Source organism: Lepidochelys kempii, chromosome 12 (assembly GCF_965140285.1).
Source record: "Lepidochelys kempii isolate rLepKem1 chromosome 12, rLepKem1.hap1, whole genome shotgun sequence".
NCBI classification, from domain to species: Eukaryota; Metazoa; Chordata; order Testudines; family Cheloniidae; genus Lepidochelys; species Lepidochelys kempii.
Genome location: NC_136391.1, coordinates 14,107,365 through 14,127,000, shown reverse-complemented (window position 1 = coordinate 14,127,000; position 19,636 = coordinate 14,107,365). Strand labels below are relative to the sequence as shown.

The 19,636-nt window shown below is 38.0% G+C and overlaps 1 protein-coding gene across 8 annotated transcripts in view; it reads right to left on the bottom strand.

Moving 5' to 3' along the window:
• The window catches only part of RPGRIP1L (RPGRIP1 like), a 142,080-nt gene that overhangs the window by 39,248 nt on the left and 83,196 nt on the right, over window positions 1-19,636 (bottom strand). For 5 of the 8 annotated variants that reach the window (XM_073307594.2, XM_073307593.2, XM_073307595.2 and 2 more), the window contains 3 exons: window positions 19,463-19,543; window positions 16,868-17,030; window positions 14,825-14,922 (listed from right to left, as the gene is read on the bottom strand). In XM_073307594.2, coding sequence (XP_073163695.1) covers window positions 14,825-14,922; window positions 16,868-17,030; window positions 19,463-19,543 — 342 coding nt within the window. Of the gene's footprint in view, window positions 1-7,483; window positions 7,603-11,416; window positions 12,564-14,824; window positions 14,923-16,867; window positions 17,031-19,462; window positions 19,544-19,636 lie in introns of those variants that run through there. The other 3 variants (XM_073307600.2, XM_073307599.2, XM_073307596.2) reach the window with 3 other exon arrangements.

Below are 19,636 nucleotides of genomic sequence, written 5' to 3'. Positions count from 1 at the left end.
AATACTCAGTCTTTCCCTCTTTACTATAGTTAAAAATAATTAAATTTTTCTTATGTGGCAGTCTCTCAAACTATGAAATAATGTTCAACCATAAACAAAGTTCTCTTCATTTTCATTTGAAAATGAAGACCGCTCAGCTGTACCAAACAAAGGCATGCTAGCCAATACTTTAGCAGAACCTTCAGCACTCTTACCAATTGTTCACTTGTGGAAGGGATCTATGATGGGTTTTCTTTTCTTTTACTTTTTTGTCTAGGAACAAACTGTAAATAAATTAATCAGTTCTAAGAACGTCAATTTCATTATCAAGAATTATGTGTTGTATATTACAGTAGTACAGAGTAGCATCTTGTACTTTTCTCTTTTCCTAACTTTTAAATGTAGACTTTCAAGGAGAGGTATAGGTCAAAACAGCAGTCAGACCAGCTTTTTGATAGCTCTGTATTATACCAAAAAGTAGAGACAGTTGTGCCAGGGAACAGACTAATTAAACACTGCTGATCAGAATAGTAACTTTAACATGTCATTAAAAAAAACCAAAAAAACAAAACAAAACAAAAGTTTCCCAACCTTTTTTTAGCCTATAGGAAAATAGCAACTCTCATAAACTTCAGCTCACCCTATCTACATGCCTGGGGAGGTAACATACTTTAGTCACCAAAATACAGCAACGTGCAAGATTCCCAGAAGTGGCCACAATATCCCAGGCGTGGCTGAACCTGAGTTGTATTCAGAAGCACTATATGTCTGTTCTGAACAGCAAGAACAAAAAATCAAGTCGTCTTTTTATTTTTGGGTGATTATATTGCATTGCACATTCACATCTAGATTACTGTTCAGTATTATCTAGAGATCTTTTCCAACATTATTGCTGTCCAGGCTTTTTCTTCCAAGTGAATATCTGTGTTTTCGGTTTTATTTTTCTTCAAAATGTACAAGCTTGTGTTTTTTCATGTTGAAAATCATGTGCTATTTTCTGTCCATGTTTTTAAACTCACTTGGTAGCTTGTATTACAGGTTTTAGAGTAGCAGCCGTGTTAGTCTGTATTCGCAAAAAGAACAGAGTACTTGTGGCACCTTAGAGACATTTGTTAGTCTCTCAGGTGCCACAAGTACTCCTTTTCTTTGTATTACAATATTTCTGCCCAATATTACCTGTAAATTTTCTTAAGCTCTTTGCACCATGTTCTCATTAATCAATTAAGCTATTAAATAAATTTTCTAATGCTATTCGAAACTTCTCCTTATATCACTTTTGTTGTTGTTGAAGGCTCTTTAGCCTGTTTTCCTATGCAAGCCATTTGAATTAGTTGTGAGGGGAAGATTTCATGATGTACTGTAGTATCAGATGCTTTACTAATATTTTCTAAATTGATTTATTTAGTAGAATTAAGCTCATCTGGCAAGATTATTTCTTCATAAATTAATACAGCCTACCATTCACAGTCCATTAGGTTTTAGATGTTTAGTGATGGTGTTTTTTATCCCAGCTTCCTCCCTCTTAATATTTGTTCCATTATTTCACTAGTTTCAGAAGTAACGCATACCATTTGGTAACTCCTACAATCTGATTTGTTTTCAGAAGGTTGAGTCCATATTTAATTATTTTTCAATCTTCTGGCAGTTGATCAGTTCTTCATAATTTTTCAAAAATAGCTGTCAGTGGTTCAGTAAGTTCACTGGCTAATTCTTTTAAATTCTGGTATGCATTACACTTCAATTTCCTGACATATGCCTTCTTGAAACCTAATACCCTTTTACTGCTATGAACTTCATTCCCTTTCCTTGCTATGGCGCATTCAAGAAATTTGTGGACACTGGTACCTTATCTATTTAAGTGGGGTCCATCAAATCCTTTATCAGAGTAGATTGTTGAGAAAGTTGTTGAAAGGTAATTTTGGTATTACCCGGAGTCATCACATTTCTTTCACCCTTTCACTTTGGCTTTAGTACTTTTTTGATCTTATTGACTAACAATGACCTCTTAATGATGGAGTATGGTCAGAGGTTAATGCTTATTCTCTTAAATGTGTCAGCAGCCTTTGAAAACACTGACCATGAAGTTTTAATAGCTTGCTTTCAGAAACTCAGTCAGGTAGATGGTACTGGTTGAAGGATTCAATTTCTTCCTTCACCATACATGCCAGTACGGTGTTCACATTTTCCCAGTGTCTGACTAAGACTGGATTTGGATGAGAGCATGCTGATTGAAGTCAAATCCTGGCAAGACAGAGGTATTACTGGAGGATAAAAATCATGAATGAAATACAAGTGGAAAATGAAAGAACACTAAGGTTTATGAAATTTTGAACTAAGTACAAGAACCAGCCTCACATGACAGAGTCAGGCCGAGATTTTAAAATTTAATTATCTGAAACTCCTAATTCTATATTTAGGCACCTAAATAAGTAGCCAAATTTTCAAAAGTGCTGAATACCCTGCCATCCTCAGTGTTAGAGCTCAAGCAAATACAGCCAGAGTTACCTGAATGTATTATAGTCCTGCAGGAAGGAAGAATGAGGGGGGCATAATAAGGCAGCCATGATTTTAACATTGAATGTAATGGTCCAGATCCTCAGCTGGTGTAAATTAGCACAGCTCAACTGACTCAGGGAGCTATACCGATTTATACTAGATGAGGATTTGGACCAACATACCTGATTTTCAGGCCCCACCTCCACTTATGCATGAATAGCTCTGCACGTAAGCATCCATTTGGAGTTGTAACACCTGCATTTGCAAGTCAGAGAGTCTCAAATTTGTGTGTGCAGGTGCCAGGTTTTACATGGGTAAGTTCTATCCAATCACATTAGATATTTCAAATTTACATGTGGGTGATACTGTATAGTATATGCACATGCTAGAGGACCTGTATGCACAAATGGAAGCCAGGTCAAGGCCCCAATGAAAATCAGGCCCATTACATCTACTATAATGATAAAAATATATTCTCCCCTTTGATGTATGCACGTAATTTATAAATGATATTCAATGCCAGTCCAAAAGGAGCATATTAAAAATTGAAAAGTGTTTATTGCTTCTTACTATGCACATTTGACTGTGTGAATCATGGATGTTCAACCTTTCAAAACACGTTTTACTGAACACCAGAACCACAACCACCTGGCATTGCTGGTTCTTGTTATTTAACGGTAACATCCAAATTAATTACATCATGAGATCTTCATTTGGAGAAACTGATGATGACAGTTTTCACTAAACTACTGTTAGTGCAAGCAAGATTCCCATACAATTTCTGCCATGAAGGAAAAAGATGTAAACATACCTAAAGGAAAATGGGACCACCATTGTATAAATTGCTTTTGCCAGTAATTGCCTTGCGGGCACATTTTAAAGTAACTTGGAAGCTGACAGCAGTAAATTTTATTGTGATAATTGAAAACTATATTATTACTCAAGATGATAAAGTGCAGAGGTGGGGTGAAGGGAGGAGGGATGGAAGAGAAAAGGCAATTGTTAATTTTTTTAGACTATGCCAAAGCAAATGCAAATTCCTAGTTTTGATGTATACTTTGAGGACCTGAAACAAGGCTTTTAATCAATGTATTATACATCAAATTGATAATGTTAACTTCGGATTATTCAAATGTATGAAATATTCATAGAGAACTGTCCAAAGTTTTACATTTCCCTGACTTTTTTTCCCTCTATTAATTATCATGCCTGGAAGCTTTTTAGTAAAAGCAGCAGCCATCAGCCTGACTGAACCTGACAAGCTAGCAAGGCCCAATTATACTGGCACTCTGTGGCACTTTGATGTACTGGAAACGAAAAGAGATAGGGGCAAATTGTATAGTACATTATGTTAATGACTTGATTTAATCCAGCCACTAAACTTTATGTAGCCTGTTAAAAAAGATGCTAACACTAATTACGCCACTTTGGAAAGGAAAGAAGGGGACAAGCATTTCATACCGACAAAGTGAAGCTCATAAATGTTGTAAATGAAATGAAACAAAATGAAGTAATCTATGATTAATTATACATCACAGACACGAAGAAAAGAGAAAGGAGCAAGTAGTACAGCTAAGTACTGGAAAATCTGCTAGATTCCTTTTATGATCAACATATCTAAGAAAAAACCATTAACTGTCTGATTTGCAACATGCAAAAAAGAAATAGTATGATCTTAAATGGCTTAAACAGTGTGGCATGCAGTTCAGATTCACAATATAATTAGCATGATCTGTAACAATCAGAAGTTTTATTTACCATGTTTGAATGATTGCAGGATATTTCTCTCAGGTACTGATTTTTAATTAAAAGAAGATTACTTCAATTTAATTTTTATAAATTGTATTCTTTGAATTAATCAAGTTTTCAGATACAGGAACCCATTTGTCACCTAATTTTGAATTATATGATCCAGGCCACCAACACCAACCTTAGTTCAAATCTATTGATGTAATACTTAGAAACTTCTAGGTTCTTCAGTAATCTTATCTACTTTCTTGCACATTTGCTTTGTTTCCTGATGAACAGATCAATAGGGAAAGGAAGATACTAATGATCCATAAACTAATCTTTCTAAAACAGAAAATCTTGTATGATTGTGCCTAAATCATTTTGATAAAATAAACTGCAGTACAACTCTAAATTTGTACATCAACTACATTCTTGTTTGGCTTAATGGTGACGAGTAATTTCCAGTTTAGTTCACACTGTTACAGATTAAAGAATTTTATGGCATTTACTATGTAATTAAAGATAATGCAGTTCCACCTATTAAAATAACTTCGGTATCTCTCTCTAATTCAGATAGGTGGTAGACTTCTAAACCTCCGTAAAAAGTGATGAATAGATGTGCAGCCAATCATGCATGAAACATTGCTTAATATAGCTGGTTACGTTATAAGATGTTGCTCATGCTTAACTGAGATAGTGTTTGACCACAAATCAGACTATTATTGACCATTGTAGATAATCACATTTCGGACTGTTACAAAGCCAAGGTCAATCAGCCCAAGTAGGTTATAACAGTGTGATATCACTCAAATAACCTTCTCAGACACAACAGGAAAAATCACTCAAGTACTCATTATGCAGACAGTTAGAAATCTTACAGTCAATTTTTTTTTGAGGAACTAACTTCTTTACTTTATAAAGACTGCTCAACTTAAGGTCAATTCGGCGAAATTAAAGTCTTTAGGAGACCCTTACAACATTTTTATTGAAAGAAAATGTACAGAACCAAGTTTTCCAAACTTATTCTATGTTGTGTGCGTGTAATTATGTGACAACCATTTTTGCAGATTATCTCTTGTGCATACAAACAACAGTAGAAACTACTCATGAAACTACTCATGAAACTCCCCTTAGCATGCTAAAGTCAAGGAAATGCTCTTTTCAGATGTGTCCATTCTATCTTTTATACAAACGCACAAAACAGTACATGCAAGAGAGTGCACGAGCAAAGTTGCACCACGAAAACAGAGACTGTGAAAAAGTTTCTTTGGAAAAATGGCTCTCAGTGCTGCAGTTAGAAGAAAGATAGGGAAGGATCAGAAAAATGACCTGTGAACATTTCAGCTCATTAAAAACTAAATGTCAGTTTAAAATGTTGTCAACATCTTAAAGTCAATGGAAGTGAGGCAAGATGCTGATAAGGACAGGGTGGGTACTGTGGAGGTCATGACAATGGAAATGACTCCTCTTGAGCAGTGGGCATGGTGTCTGCCTCAGAGAGAGAACTGGTGCTTTCTGTGTAAATAAAGACAACCACTAGCAGGTTTTCTGCATGAAGTACAGGATCAGGAAGAGAATAACAAGAAAAAGTTTCTTGGAGATTCAGGTTTCAAACACAATTACTCTCTGTGGGCAAGTAATTAATGTATGAGTTCTGTTTTAACTCAAAGTGGCACCAGGCTGATGAAAGCCTCCAGCTGCACTTTCCTTTTGTGCAGTTTAACAAACAATAAATGGAAAAAAAAACCCACAATAATATAAATCATAAATGGTAGCTCCTATGTTTTCCACAGGGATCCCTTTCATGGTTTCTGGTCAGCCCAACACAGCATTCTTTCAAGGTGTTGAGTCTAAATAGCCCCAGCTGTACTTAATTAGCTTACAGATGGTAGTGCCTCCATAAACTGCCTCTGAACTCTGGATGGAAATTAATCCCTGAAATCACAGGAATTATTCTGATTCAGTGGAGCCTCCTTCTAGGGACACCATCAGTGTGGCAGGTCTTCTGTGTCCCCAATAGGGGGTATCAAGACACCTGTACACTGTAATATACATATATCAAACACAAAACATTTATGTGAAAAGATTATCATTACGGTAGCAAAATCAAGCCCTCAAACATTAGGAAATGCCAGAGTTAAAGCTGCCTGTGCAAACTGAATTCAGCTCCCTTGTACATATGCATTGTGATAGAGTCTTTAATTATATGATCACACACCATTTCCACCCCCAAAGACTCCTGCCTCATTCACTGCACAGAATGGATGGTGCTCATTTAATAGACAGCTATTCAATATTTTGTTTTTTCCTCATTATTCAATGTCTGACCCAAGGCCTTATTTTATTTCACACCAGTCAAACCCTGCTCTGAAGCCAGAACTATTAATTTCCTGATGGGCTTTTCTGGGGTGATCATTGCTACAGAATCTTAATGCTCCAGAAGGATTATTTTTACAACATCTCTGTCATATGAGGGTGTATTATTCCGACTTTACAGATGGGGAATGGAAGTACAGAGATATTAAGTCCCAAAGTATCCACTAATTTTGGGTGTTCAATTTGAGACACTCAGGACTTGATTTTTCAAAGTACTTAGCATTATACAGCATTTTACAATATATGTCAAAAAAGGCTCTCATTGACTGCAGGTGCTGCTGTATGTACTCAGTACTTCTGCAAATCAGACTGCAGGATATCTAGTCAGGCACACAGAAAATGAGGAACACAATTAGTAATTAACTATGAAAATGTTGGTGTGACTTGACTAGCATCACATCACACAGAATTCTGTGGCAGAGGCAGGGATAGACTCCAATTGTCCAGAGGCAGCATTCAATAACCATGAGATCAACCTCTCTGATCCTGCACCACCCTGCTGCCTCTTTCACTCCACACTTTCCAACTTCTGCAACAAATGAAGCAGGGTTCCTACAGAAAACAGCCTCTTGCACTACACACACACACACACACACACACACACAACCCTAATTCATCCCCAGAGCAGGTCCATCCTGTTCACTGAATGAGGCAGGGATCTTTGTATGTCATCATGTAATTAAAGACTGCAAGTTAATGCATACACAAGGGGCCTGAATTAAGGCAACCTTAATTCTGGCATTTTCTAGCTTCTGAGTGCTTGACTTTGCAACATGAACAATGTCCTCCCGAGAGAGAGAGAGAGAGAGAGAGAGAGAGAGAGAGAGACTGTGTGTGTGTAATTTCCCAGGTTTTTAAAAAAAGTAAACTGAAAAATTCCATTTTGTGGCATCATACTCACACGCACATGGGTCATCAGCATCGTTGGAACATTTAGATCCACCACACAGACCTCTGCCACTTCAACCAATGGCGTAAATAATAGCTGTAGTAGGTTGTAATCCTGCATGTGGGCCAGCACTAGACAAGATGGGACACTTTACCAGTTGCTTTTACAGATATTTTTTGACAGCAGAGGAATGGTGAGACTCAGGAATCTTGGATTCCATTCCAGGTGCTGGAGAGGTCTTCTCTAATGGGCACAGACTCTTCTGCCCATTTCTCCGAAGTGTGACCCCTTCTGCCTGGTCTCCTTCAACCTGTGCTTGTCCCAGTCTTGCTTCTTCCCTACTCCTGGCTCCTCATCCCAGTCACATTCTCTTATGTAGCCAGTCCCAGTCTCCACTCCTCAGGCTTCTCATGCTAGTCCCAGTCTCTTTCATCCAGCCATTCCCAGGTTCCACTCCCCACCCAACCTCTCAGCTTCTTGTCCTCAGCTCTTTGCCCAGCAAGTCCCAGTTCCAAGCTCCTCACCCTGTCAGTCTCTCCTTCCCCACCCTGGCCTCCAGTTACATCCCACTATTCACATTCCCCATCTCCACTTACTTTCAGTCCCAATCTCCCACCCTGGGCTCCATGTCCAATCTCAGTCCAATGCACTATAAGGTGGGTAGAAAGCTGGCTAGATTGTCGGGCTCAACGGGTAGTGATCAATGGCTCCATGTCTAGTTGGCAGCCGGTATCAAGTGGAGTGCCCCAAGGGTCGGTCCTGGGGCCGGTTTTGTTCAATATCTTCATAAATGATCTGGAGGATGGTGTGGATTGCACTCTCAGCAAATTTGCGGATGATACTAAACTGGGAGGAGTGGTAGATATGCTGGAGGGGAGGGATAGGATACAGAAGGACCTAGACAAATTGGAGGATTGGGCCAAAAGAAATCTGATGAGGTTCAATAAGGATAAGTGCAGGGTCCTGCACTTAGGACGGAAGAATCCAATGCACAGCTACAGACTAGGGACCGAATGGCTAGGCAGCAGTTCTGCGGAAAAGGACCTAGGGGTGACAGTGGACGAGAAGCTGGATATGAGTCAGCAGTGTGCCCTTGTTGCCAAGAAGGCCAATGGCATTTTGGGATGTATAAGTAGGGGCATAGCGAGCAGATCGAGGGACGTGATCGTTCCCCTCTATTCGACATTGGTGAGGCCTCATCTGGAGTACTGTGTCCAGTTTTGGGCCCCACACTTCAAGAAGGATGTGGATAAATTGGAGAGAGTCCAGCGAAGGGCAACAAAAATGATTAGGGGTCTGGAACACATGAGTTATGAGGAGAGGCTGAAGGAGCTGGGATTGTTTAGCCTGCAGAAGAGAAGAATGAGGGGGGATTTGATAGCTGCTTTCAACTACCTGAAAGGGGGTTCCAAAGAGGATGGCTCTAGACTGTTCTCAATGGTAGCAGATGACAGAACGAGGAGTAATGGTCTTAAGTTGCAGTGGGGGAAGTTTAGATTGGATATTAGGAAAAACTTTTTCACTAAGAGGGTGGTGAAACACTGGAATGCGTTACCTAGGGAGGTGGTAGAATCTCCTTCCTTAGAGGTTTTTAAGGTCAGGCTTGACAAAGCCCTGGCTGGGATGATTTAACTGGGAATTGGTCCTGCTTCGAGCAGGGGGTTGGACTAGATGACCTTCTGGGGTCCCTTCCAACCCTGATATTCTATGATTCAGAGCCTTCCCTCTCCAGATCTTCGTCTCTTTGTCCTGTCAATCCCTGTTCTCCCGCTTTGCTCCAGCTCCTCATCAGATCTGTTTCCTCTCCCCTAATTTCCCCTGTCCCACTAGATCTCAGTCCAACTCTCCTTGCCCAGTCAATACCTGTCTCCCCTCCCATCGAAACTCACTCTCCCAGTTTTCCTCTCCCCAAATCAGCCTCCAGTTCCAACCTGCCCACCCCAGACGGTCGTTGTCCCAATCTACTCCCCCTCTTACCTCCTACTGACCTAACTCTTAAGAGTTGAGGATATTTCCACAATCAGACCCTTAATTATTAAAAATAATTTGTCTATAGAAGATTAGATGTAAGTATTAAAACTGGAAAAAAGTTAAAATTAAAGTGCTTAAAGCACAACAGTCACACATCGATAAGATTAACTACAGAATTTCTAACAAGAATTATGCTTCTCAGTAGATTATACTAGCACAAATATTTTAGTAGCAAGAATTGTAAGTATTAATGTTCTAATAAAATCTAATTACAAACACATTCGATTCTTGTAAAGCAGACACTGTTATTACAGAAATACCTTAACACAAGCACCCACTGCTAAAATTGTTTACAAATAACTTTTATTCTATAGAACAAGATACTGTGTGTGGTTCTGGTATCACAGAGCAGGCACCATAAAATTAACTAATGTAATATATTTTAACCAAATAACATTTAAATATTCCTGTTAAGATTTTGGATGTAGTGTTTTAATCAGCAAATGGCTATAATTTAAGATGGAACTTACATTGAAAATGGACTCTCCACCTCTTGAAACATTAAAGGCAAGTTATCTATAGACCTTCTTGTAATTTGGTAATGGCATGATTGTTGAAGAACAGAACTTCTAGAATTTATACTATTTCTATCAACATCTTCAGTTATTAGATTAACACATAAAAATTAATTACATTTCTTTATTAATTACTAAAAGAAGACTGCAATTTTTAGAATAGTCTAATCTAGTAACACTTACACTTCTAAAACTGCTGTCCGTTAAAATTCAGATTAACTGAAATCTGATTCAAAAAAATTACCAAAAATATCTGTTCCGGCACTCCTGCAGAACTCCTTTTGACTGAAAATGGGATTCCTCCAGATCAGTGGTGGGTAACCTGTGGTCTGCGGGCCGCACGCGGCCCATCAGGGTATTCCACTGGTGGGCTGCGAGACAGTTTGTTTACATTGACCGTCCACAGGCATGGCCGCCCGCAGCTCCTAGTGGCCGCGGTTCGCCATTCCCCGGCCAATGGGAGCTGCAGGAAGCAGCGCAGGGATGTGCTAGCTGCCACTTCTCACAGCTCCCATTGTCTGGGGAACGGCGAACTGCAGCCACTGGGAGCTGTGGGCAGCTGTGCCTGCGGACCGTCAGTGTAAACAAACTGTCTCGCAGCCCACCAGCAGATTACCGTGATGGGCTGCAGATTGCCCACCACTGCTCCAAATAGAAAGACTGGCATAGGAAATAATAATAACTAACACACAAACAAATCAGAAGAAAAAGGACCATGGAAGCAAGGGTTTGTATTGGTAATAGAGCTAGAGGAATCACTGCAGCAAGCTTGAGTCCTGCTAAGGACCTATTGCTTACACTCCTATAGATTTGCAGCCATGTATATCAGTGCTATGATAATGCACTTAAACCCTCTGACAAATCCTCAGCACACCCATATTCCTTTCCCTGTGGAGTTGCAGATACATTCTCAGTACAGTTGAGTGTGAAATTTCCTCTCCTTTTCTCCTGCCAAGCACTGCATCCTTTAAACTTTATTTGGCCCTTTTGTGGGTGCAGGATTTGGACCTACATTTCTTATATACAAGGACAGAATACTCAAGTGTTTAAACCACTTCCTAGAAAGTTAACTAAGGTCTCAATTGAGCAAGGTACTTAAGCACATGCTTAACTTTTAGCATGTGAATAATAATACTGAAGTTAATAGTAATATTCTCATACTTAAGTATCTTGTTGAATTGGAACTTAAAACAGAACTTTTTCATTTGGGACTTTAAAGGTCAAATGTGGGAGGAAATATTTCAGTGGATGAAATGTATTAAAAATTACCCTGTAGGTAAATTTCAGAGTAACAGCCGTGTTAGTTTGTATTCGCAAAAAGAAAAGGAGTACTTGTGGCACCTTAGAGACTAACCAATTTATTTGAGCAAATAAATTGGTTAGTCTCTAAGGTGCCACAAGTACTCATTTTCTTTTTGCCTGTAGGTAAATGATGCTAAATGCATTTGAGTTCAGTTTATCTGAAAATTCAGAGATGCAGAGAGAAAGTTTTTTATTGTCCTAGAATTAAACTACAACACCCCCCCAAAAAAAACAAAACAAAACAAAAAACCACCAGTATTTTGCAAAGAAGGGAGGACCAAAAAGCTGGTAATGAACAGCAACTATCTACTTTTGAGCATTTGATCGATTAGGCGGACAGAAGAAATAAAACATGCAAAACAATCCCTTTAGTAAGGGCATTGGAAATCCTAACAGAAAAAGGATCTGTGGCATTGTGAATTTATGAGGAAAATTGAGAAATCAGAAAGAATGTTCACTAGAATGGAGCCAATACTTAGTCTAACTGGCCAAATTCAGTTATTGTTTGGGGTGGGGTGTTTTTTTTGTTTTTTTTTTTGTCGTTTTGGATTTTTTTGGTTGTTTTTTCAGACTGAAGACTGTCTTCAGTACTTTTTATTTTAGAGTGGAACTTTCTTTCACACCAATTACAAACTTACAAAATGTCCTGCAATCCAAAGTCGCTTAGTTAATGACTCCAACATTTTAACTTTCCAGAATGAACATTCTGCTTTTAAAACTCAGCCTAAAAGTCCATTTAAATATAAATAATAAACTGATTCTTATTCTTAACATAGACAGTTTGAGCAGAAATAGTGGAGGTGTCCACAGTATACTTTTAGAGGGCATATCTCAGAAATAGTGGAGGTGTCCACAATATTCAGAGGGGTTTATGGAACACAAATTTTGAGAGGAAGACCTATTTTTGTTAGCTTATGCTTATGCTCAACTGGGCTTCAAGCAAAGTTTGGTGGAATAACATTTCCTAACATAAGTGCAGCTGGGGAGAAGGGATAACTGAAATCATAAGGAAGAATACATATCCAGCTTCAGGGATTGCATATGGTTTACTATCATTTGACCCAAATTGCCTTACAAAGATCAGGCCTGCATTGGTGTGAGCTTGCTAGTGTTGAAGACTTGTAGGGAAGATAAATTCTTGATTTGAGGCCATCTGGTGTAATATTTAAATTCAGGGGAGTAATTGGAGTGGCAATTCTTCTGTGTGTGGAGTCCATCCATGAAAACTCCTTGATTCTTTTTGCCTGTTTAGGTTAATAAACATCATGAATAATGGTGTGACCTACAAGCTTTTTTCTCCTGATAATTAGGTCTGGCTGGGTATTTCTGAAACCATTTTTAATAAAAAAACAAACCTTAAGAGACATGCTTTAAAAAGTGAAGTGTGTGTGTTTGGTTTTTTTTTAAAATACAGACTTAAAGTGGGTGGCTGTTGTGCAAATATCACATACATCTCTGCCCATGCACCTCAATCAGACTTGCAAAATTCCATGTGTGATGCTGGTAAACTAGGTGCCACCTCTTGCCAAGTCTGTAGGCATCAGCTGAGCACTGACAAATTCATAGCTGGAAATCAGACCAGCTCACCTATATGTTAATATTGTTCAAGATAGGTGTTGAACATGTAAGAATGTGTTTAGTGTTTAGATTTTATGAAATGGTTATAAGTTGCTGCATGCATTAATCTTACTTGTAATGTCTATATCCTGCACTATAAGGTAATATGTAAGTTATGCTTTATAATTGTAAAAATGCTTGCTCTGAACTTGTGAACCTAGGCAGGAAAAGTGCTCAGTCCTGCCCATCCAGAAGAACTATCAAGACTTAGTGGACCATTGTGGAACATCATGACTCAAAGCCTGGTTTAATGGCCCTCTTATACCCATGAAGGTGCTATGTGAGAGAAAGCTCGTCCCATCAGCTTGAACTTGGAAGAGGGAAATAAAGACAGCTGACATGAAAATTTTTCATCTCTTTGCTGTCTGGACTCTTACAAGGGCTGGAGCTAAGAAACAAAAAAAGCAGAGATCACCAGGGTCAACCTGGCTTAGCCCTAAAAAGACATTCAGTTCTGACAGATCACAACATCTTTGTAACATTTTGGAACCACAGACTGAACTCTTTTGTGTATATATGTTGCCTGCTTTAATCTGTAAATAACTCTCTCATTTCTTTTTCCTAGTTAATAAATCCTTAATTAGTTTATTATATGCTTGGCTACCAGCGTTGTCTTTGGTGGGAGATCTAAGGTACAAATTGATCTGGGGTAAGTTTCTGGTCTCTTGGTACTGGGAGCAACCTGAATATTTTCTGATTTTTGGTGTAAGTGACCATTTATTACTAAGTCCAGTTTACCTGGGGGCAAGATAGACTGGAGCGCCCAAGGGAATTATCTGTGACTCCATGGTAAGACATTGCAGTGAATCAGGAGTTCACGTTTGTTACTGGGTTGATGAAATCTAATGATAGAATATACCACTAGTTGGGGGGGGGGGGAAAGAGGGGCTCTGCCCTGCTTTTGACAGTCTGCCCCGAGATTGGCACGGTCAGTCATGAGCCACTCCAGACAGCGTGACACAATGGTATCCAGTTCTACACTCTTCTTAGTGTATGTCTCCACTGCAATCAGGGGGTGTGGCTGCAGCTCATGAAGACATATCCCAACAAAAAAGCCACGGCAGCACAGACTTCAGTGTGGGCTAGCCATACAAGTTACTAGTCAGGGTTCTAGGTGGGCATGTCCAGTCCATGCTGAAGCTCGCAATGCCACAGCTTCACTGCTTTAACAGCAGAGCTAACTAGATTCAATGTAGCTAGATTATGTCTACACGAGCTACAATCACACACCCTGGTTGCAGAGTAGACATCCCTTAGGGCTGACCCAACTTTCTTTGACTTAAATGGCAATTGGACTGGGCTCTTCATGAGAAGTTCTAATTATACTAAAATGTGAAAAAGGGATGCGTGATTTGAGATGAGACGAACAAATCTGTTTTTCTCATTTGAACCCAAGTCTCATCTACTATAATTTACAATGCTACCTAGCTTTCTTGGGTTACTGCTTTATGTTCTAAATGCAATGTAAAGGCTTCCTAAGCAAGAAAGTTGTACTGGACACAAATGATAGCTGCATATAATTTGCATATTATTTGTTTATGCTTGCAAACCTGTACCTGCACATATATTACATAGTCAGATCCGTAAGTGCCTGACCTGAGGGCCAAGTTTTTGAAGATGACTGAAAATTTACAGCTTAACTTATGTATATAGAAAACCTCTTTTGCATGCATAATCAGGTCATTAGGCTAAGTTACCTGATGTGTGTGCGCAAGTTTCCTATTTCAGTTTGAAACAGATACACATAAAAACTGAAGGCTCTTTGAAAATTTAGCCCTTGATATTTCACTTCTGATATTAGAGGCAGACGCATTTAAAATATGTTTTTCTTAGATTTTCATAATTTCCCGAACAGAAGCATTTAATTGCCATAAATATACTGACTGACCTGTTTAATATTGTTGGACACTGGGCTAGGAACAATACAGTCATCACTGTCAGTTATTATTGATTCCATGGCATCAGTTGCCTGTCTTTTACCTTGATCTGTTGGGGAAAAAAACAGTTAAAAAATTCTGTATTTGCAGTCCATCTGAGATTTGTTGAGAAACCTAGGAGCATAATACTAGTTTTTCTAATAAATACAGTTTGAGAAAGTCATGCAAATCTTTTCTCATTTGCAGACCATGAAACAAGCAAATCGATGACTACTAAATGGTCTAGAAAGTCCCTTGTTTTTCTTCTGATCTGCTAAAAACACTAATGGCTATGATCGTGGAAACAGAGGTACAATTGTATCAAATCTCCTGTGATAAACAACAGTGTAAACAAAGATTAGTTTAATATTGGAATTAAGGCTGTCAAATTATTTAAAAAATTAATCATGATTAATCCCGGTTTTAATTGCACACTTAATAACAGAACAACAATTTACATTTATTATAAATATTTTGGATGTTTTTCAACATTTTCAAAATATATTGATTTCAATTACAAATACAAATTACAGAATACAAAATGTAGAGTGTTCACTTCATATTATTTTTTTATTACAAATATTTGCACTGCAAAAAAGATAAACAAAAGACAGTTCAATCTACAAGTCAAGCATGAAGAGGCACACAAAAGTTTAGAGTATCTGGCATGTAAATACCTTGCAACACTAGCTACAATCGTGCCATACAAACACCTGTTTTCACTTTCAGGTGACACTGTAAATAAGAAGCAGCCTGTAAATGTAAACAAACATGCTTCTCTTAGCGACTGGCTGAAAAAGAAGTAGGACTCAGTGGACTTGTAGGCTCTTAAGTTTTACATTGTTTTGTTTTTGAGTGCACTATGTAAAAAAAAAACTTTCTACATTTGTAAGTTGCATTTCACAATAAAGAGACTGCACTTGTATGAAGTGAATTGAAAAATATTTCTTTTATCTTTTTTACAGTACAAATATTTGTAATAAAAATAATATAAAAGTGAGCACTTTGTATTCTGTGTTGTAACTGAAATTGATATATTTGAAAACGTAGAAAAACAAAGATATTTATAATAAATGTCTATTGGTATTCTATTATTAACAGTGCAATTAAAACTGTGATTAACTTTTTAATCAAGTTAATTTGTTTTGATTTAATTGCTTGAGTTAACCGCGATTAATTGACAGCCCCTAAAAGGAATATTGCATTAAGCTTTGATTTCCACTGTCTAGGTTTCAGCAGCTTGCACATAAATGACTACATTGCAAAATAATTTTTCAGAAACAGGTTAGGGTTGGATTCAGGCAGACACTTCTACAAAGCCTTCAGCTCAGTTTTGCTAGAGTAAAAAAAAATAAATAAATAAAAAAATAAAAAGCAGAGGGAGTTAACTCTTGATTTTTGCAGTCCTAATGGGAACAGAAGGCCTAACAAGAAGCTATAAACAACTGAATATAAAAATCTTGTATCCTGTTCCTGCCCTTATTTAGTAGGCAAGGACTCAGCTGGATTCCCTGATACTAAGCTTAAAATAAGAGCTAGAACAGGATGACCTGACTTTTGTAGTCTGTATATAAATCTGCCTCTAATAACTTGAAGTCACAGATGTGATAAGATGTACTGCCCTCTCATTGTCTGTGATGATCTCTGATATTACTGTTGGCTGTTATCTGCAGACAAAAGAGGAACATTTTTTAAAACAGTCTTTAGAACATCACTCTTCTGAAGGGAGAATATAAAGACGTTTAAAACAGAAGCCAGGTTTCCTTTAATATTTTATGAAACTAGGTCAGATACCAGATTTTTGCATTCAGTTACTATATAGCTTCCTGTTGGGTTAAGAATAACACCAACAAACCCACCCAGGTACAGTCATGAGGAACACCAGAATATAATTTCTGTCATGAACCTTCTTATAATGAGGTAGCTCCCACTGTCAACAAAAATGCTTAAAATGGAAAGAGAAGTAGCTTTATTAATTAAATAGATTCATTTATAATTTATAAAAATAAAGTTACCTTCTGGTTCCAATTCCTCAGTTATTTCTGTTTCATCTCCAGAAGTAGCCGAGCTCTGGTCAGCCAACTGACCCTCAGATAGTCGAGAAAGGTCATCTTTTTTCTGCTGAATTTCTTCAGAAGTTTCCTTTACTTTATCATCTGCCACTCTTTCCTGTATAACCTCAAATAAGGCAAGCAATATAAAAGTAGGTATATTTATAGACATTCTGTGGTATTTAGAACACCTACTAGAATAGGAAAAGCTACTGAGACTTAAAACTTGAAGATTTATGGCTTGTATGCATTATATATGTGACCTGTTAGTAATGATATAGCTTAAACAGGATAGAGAGCAATGAAAAGCTCATCAATTATCAACTGCAATAACAAATATCTGACAGAGTAAAAAGGACAAATTAATAACCATTTACATTTCTAAAGATATAATTCATAAAATCTCTTGGCATCTGTCAACATAAATGCAGCCTCTGATGGTTTCAAAACATTTAACTTGTATTTTAAACCATTTATTTTTAGAAAAATTATTATTCAGATGGTATTTTTATAACCTTGATTAGCCTTTATGCAGTGTCTTCATGAACTGAAAATGGCACTAAAAAAGAGCCAGTTTAAAAATTATATATTTAATGCCTCAAAAATCGAGGGTAAGAGAATGCTTTAGTTTATAATTTTCTCAAAAGTTCTCTTCCCCCCCCTCTTTTAGATCCACAGAAATCACAGATCATGGTACCTTTTCCAGTATGTACCAAATCAGGGATATTACACCCATCAATTCTGCTGGACTAAGTTTTATCTGCTCTATAGGGAGCCCAGTAAAGCTTGTTACCAGATCATTTTCTTTCTGGGTCTGATTTCTCTCTCCAGTCAGACATTTGAGCTGCACCTGTCCCCCTACAATATTGGAGGCATGGGGCTCCAGGGCTTCCCATAACCATTCTATTCTTGGGCCAGGTGAGTCCCTCCACTAGTCTAGACCACTGCAGCAATACAAAGTAACTTTAAGAAGCGACTGAGGACTCTTCCATCAATTGAACAGTTCTCTGCTGGTATGAAGCTGGCTTTAGGCCCTCCATTGGCATAGGAGACAAATCAGAGCTGGGACACTGTGTGCTCCAGACAATCCTTGGCCAGTGGAGCATTCTTTATGAAAAACAGTGGCAGTGGCAGAGCTCCCTTTTTGCAGCTCACGAGATGATCTCCTAACAGATGGAGCTCCTTGTAATCTTTGGCTCATTCTATTTGGCTTGCTCTGCCTTAAGGGGAGGAGGAACAAACAGAAAGAGCGCAGCCAGGGGAACCAAACCCCTTTAAATGTGTTCCCTGGAGGTAAATTGGGGGAATTAGCTTGCTTATTTGCCCTCAAAATAAGCTTTAAACAGAGGAGTATGAATGTAAAATCAGGAGCACTGAACCACTGTTCTGTTAGCTCACCAGACTGATAATTTGTCAGGAGCACTGACAGGACATAGCTGCTGCCAAGTTTCTGCCGCAGCCATTGCTGGCAGTAAGAAAGGTGTAATCTAAATGTCTTGGATTTGGAAGGAAGGTCAGGTGCCAGAAATGAATATCCTTGCACAGGTTTGCAAAACTATTTAATTATCCTTATTTTCCTCTGGGGAACAGAGAAAGGTAAAGTCTCCAGTTCAGAGTGATGGCAAATGTGACTTGACTAGTGTGATACACTGGACAGGTGAACCAAAAGGTGGTTATCCAACATTTCAAGAGATATAAAAGAAAAGAAAGGGTAGGTTTAAAATAAATTATGTATTTAATACTTTTCTTACCCTTGGTATTTTACGTATTCAGAATATATTCCAAAATTGGTGGAATTTTTTTGCTCTTATCTAGTGATCATCTTTAAAGGGAGGGAGGAGATGCATTTAATTCAAGTGTTAAAAGCATAAGGAATTATGTAGGAATATTACTAACTTAGTAGTGGTTGAGAGGAAATAATGTCAGTCACTGAATCACCTATATTCCAATGCATTTAATGAAATTTCCTCCATCCAAATACTGATCCAGGCTTAGCCTGCTAAATGTATTTTTTTTCTTCTTTCTATTTCCTCTGCATGTACAGTTGGAAGGCTACATACCGTGTAAAGAAGCAGTAAGTTGGACAGCAGCCCATAATGGCAGTATTATGCACGGTCCTTCCATGAACTCTAATCCTTCTTGGCACTGTACTTTTGATTCTTTAATATATAACATGACATGTCTTGTATGCCTGTATAAAACCATTTACTAAAACATTCATTTGACCTACCTGACAAATCAAGTAATTTTTTCTCTTAGATTCTTATCTTGGATTTCCTAGTTACTTAGCAGTTGATGAACACACAGCACTTGGATGATAATGTTGATACCAACTTCATTCCTGACCACTTAGTCAATTTCTCTACTCTAGTTATTCATCAAGAGAACCAATTAAAATTCTAATTACCAAACAACTAGAATACCACTGTATTACAGTTTTACTCTTAGCGCATGACTAAACAAAGCTGATATTGAATTTTCTGCTACAGCTATCAACATATAAACAGAATTCAAGCACAAATTGGTATATGACATCATAAAACTTGAACCACCTCATACCTCTGGAACATTTGAAACAGTAAGTGTGTCAGCCTTAATTTTTTGTGAAACTTCTTCATTGTCTGCATCAGCAACAGGGCTCTGAGGTATTGGCACACAATAAGGAGACATAGTTAACCGATACTACAAAAACTAACACATAAAAGGCAGGCTTTCAGCCCAGCTTTCAAATGA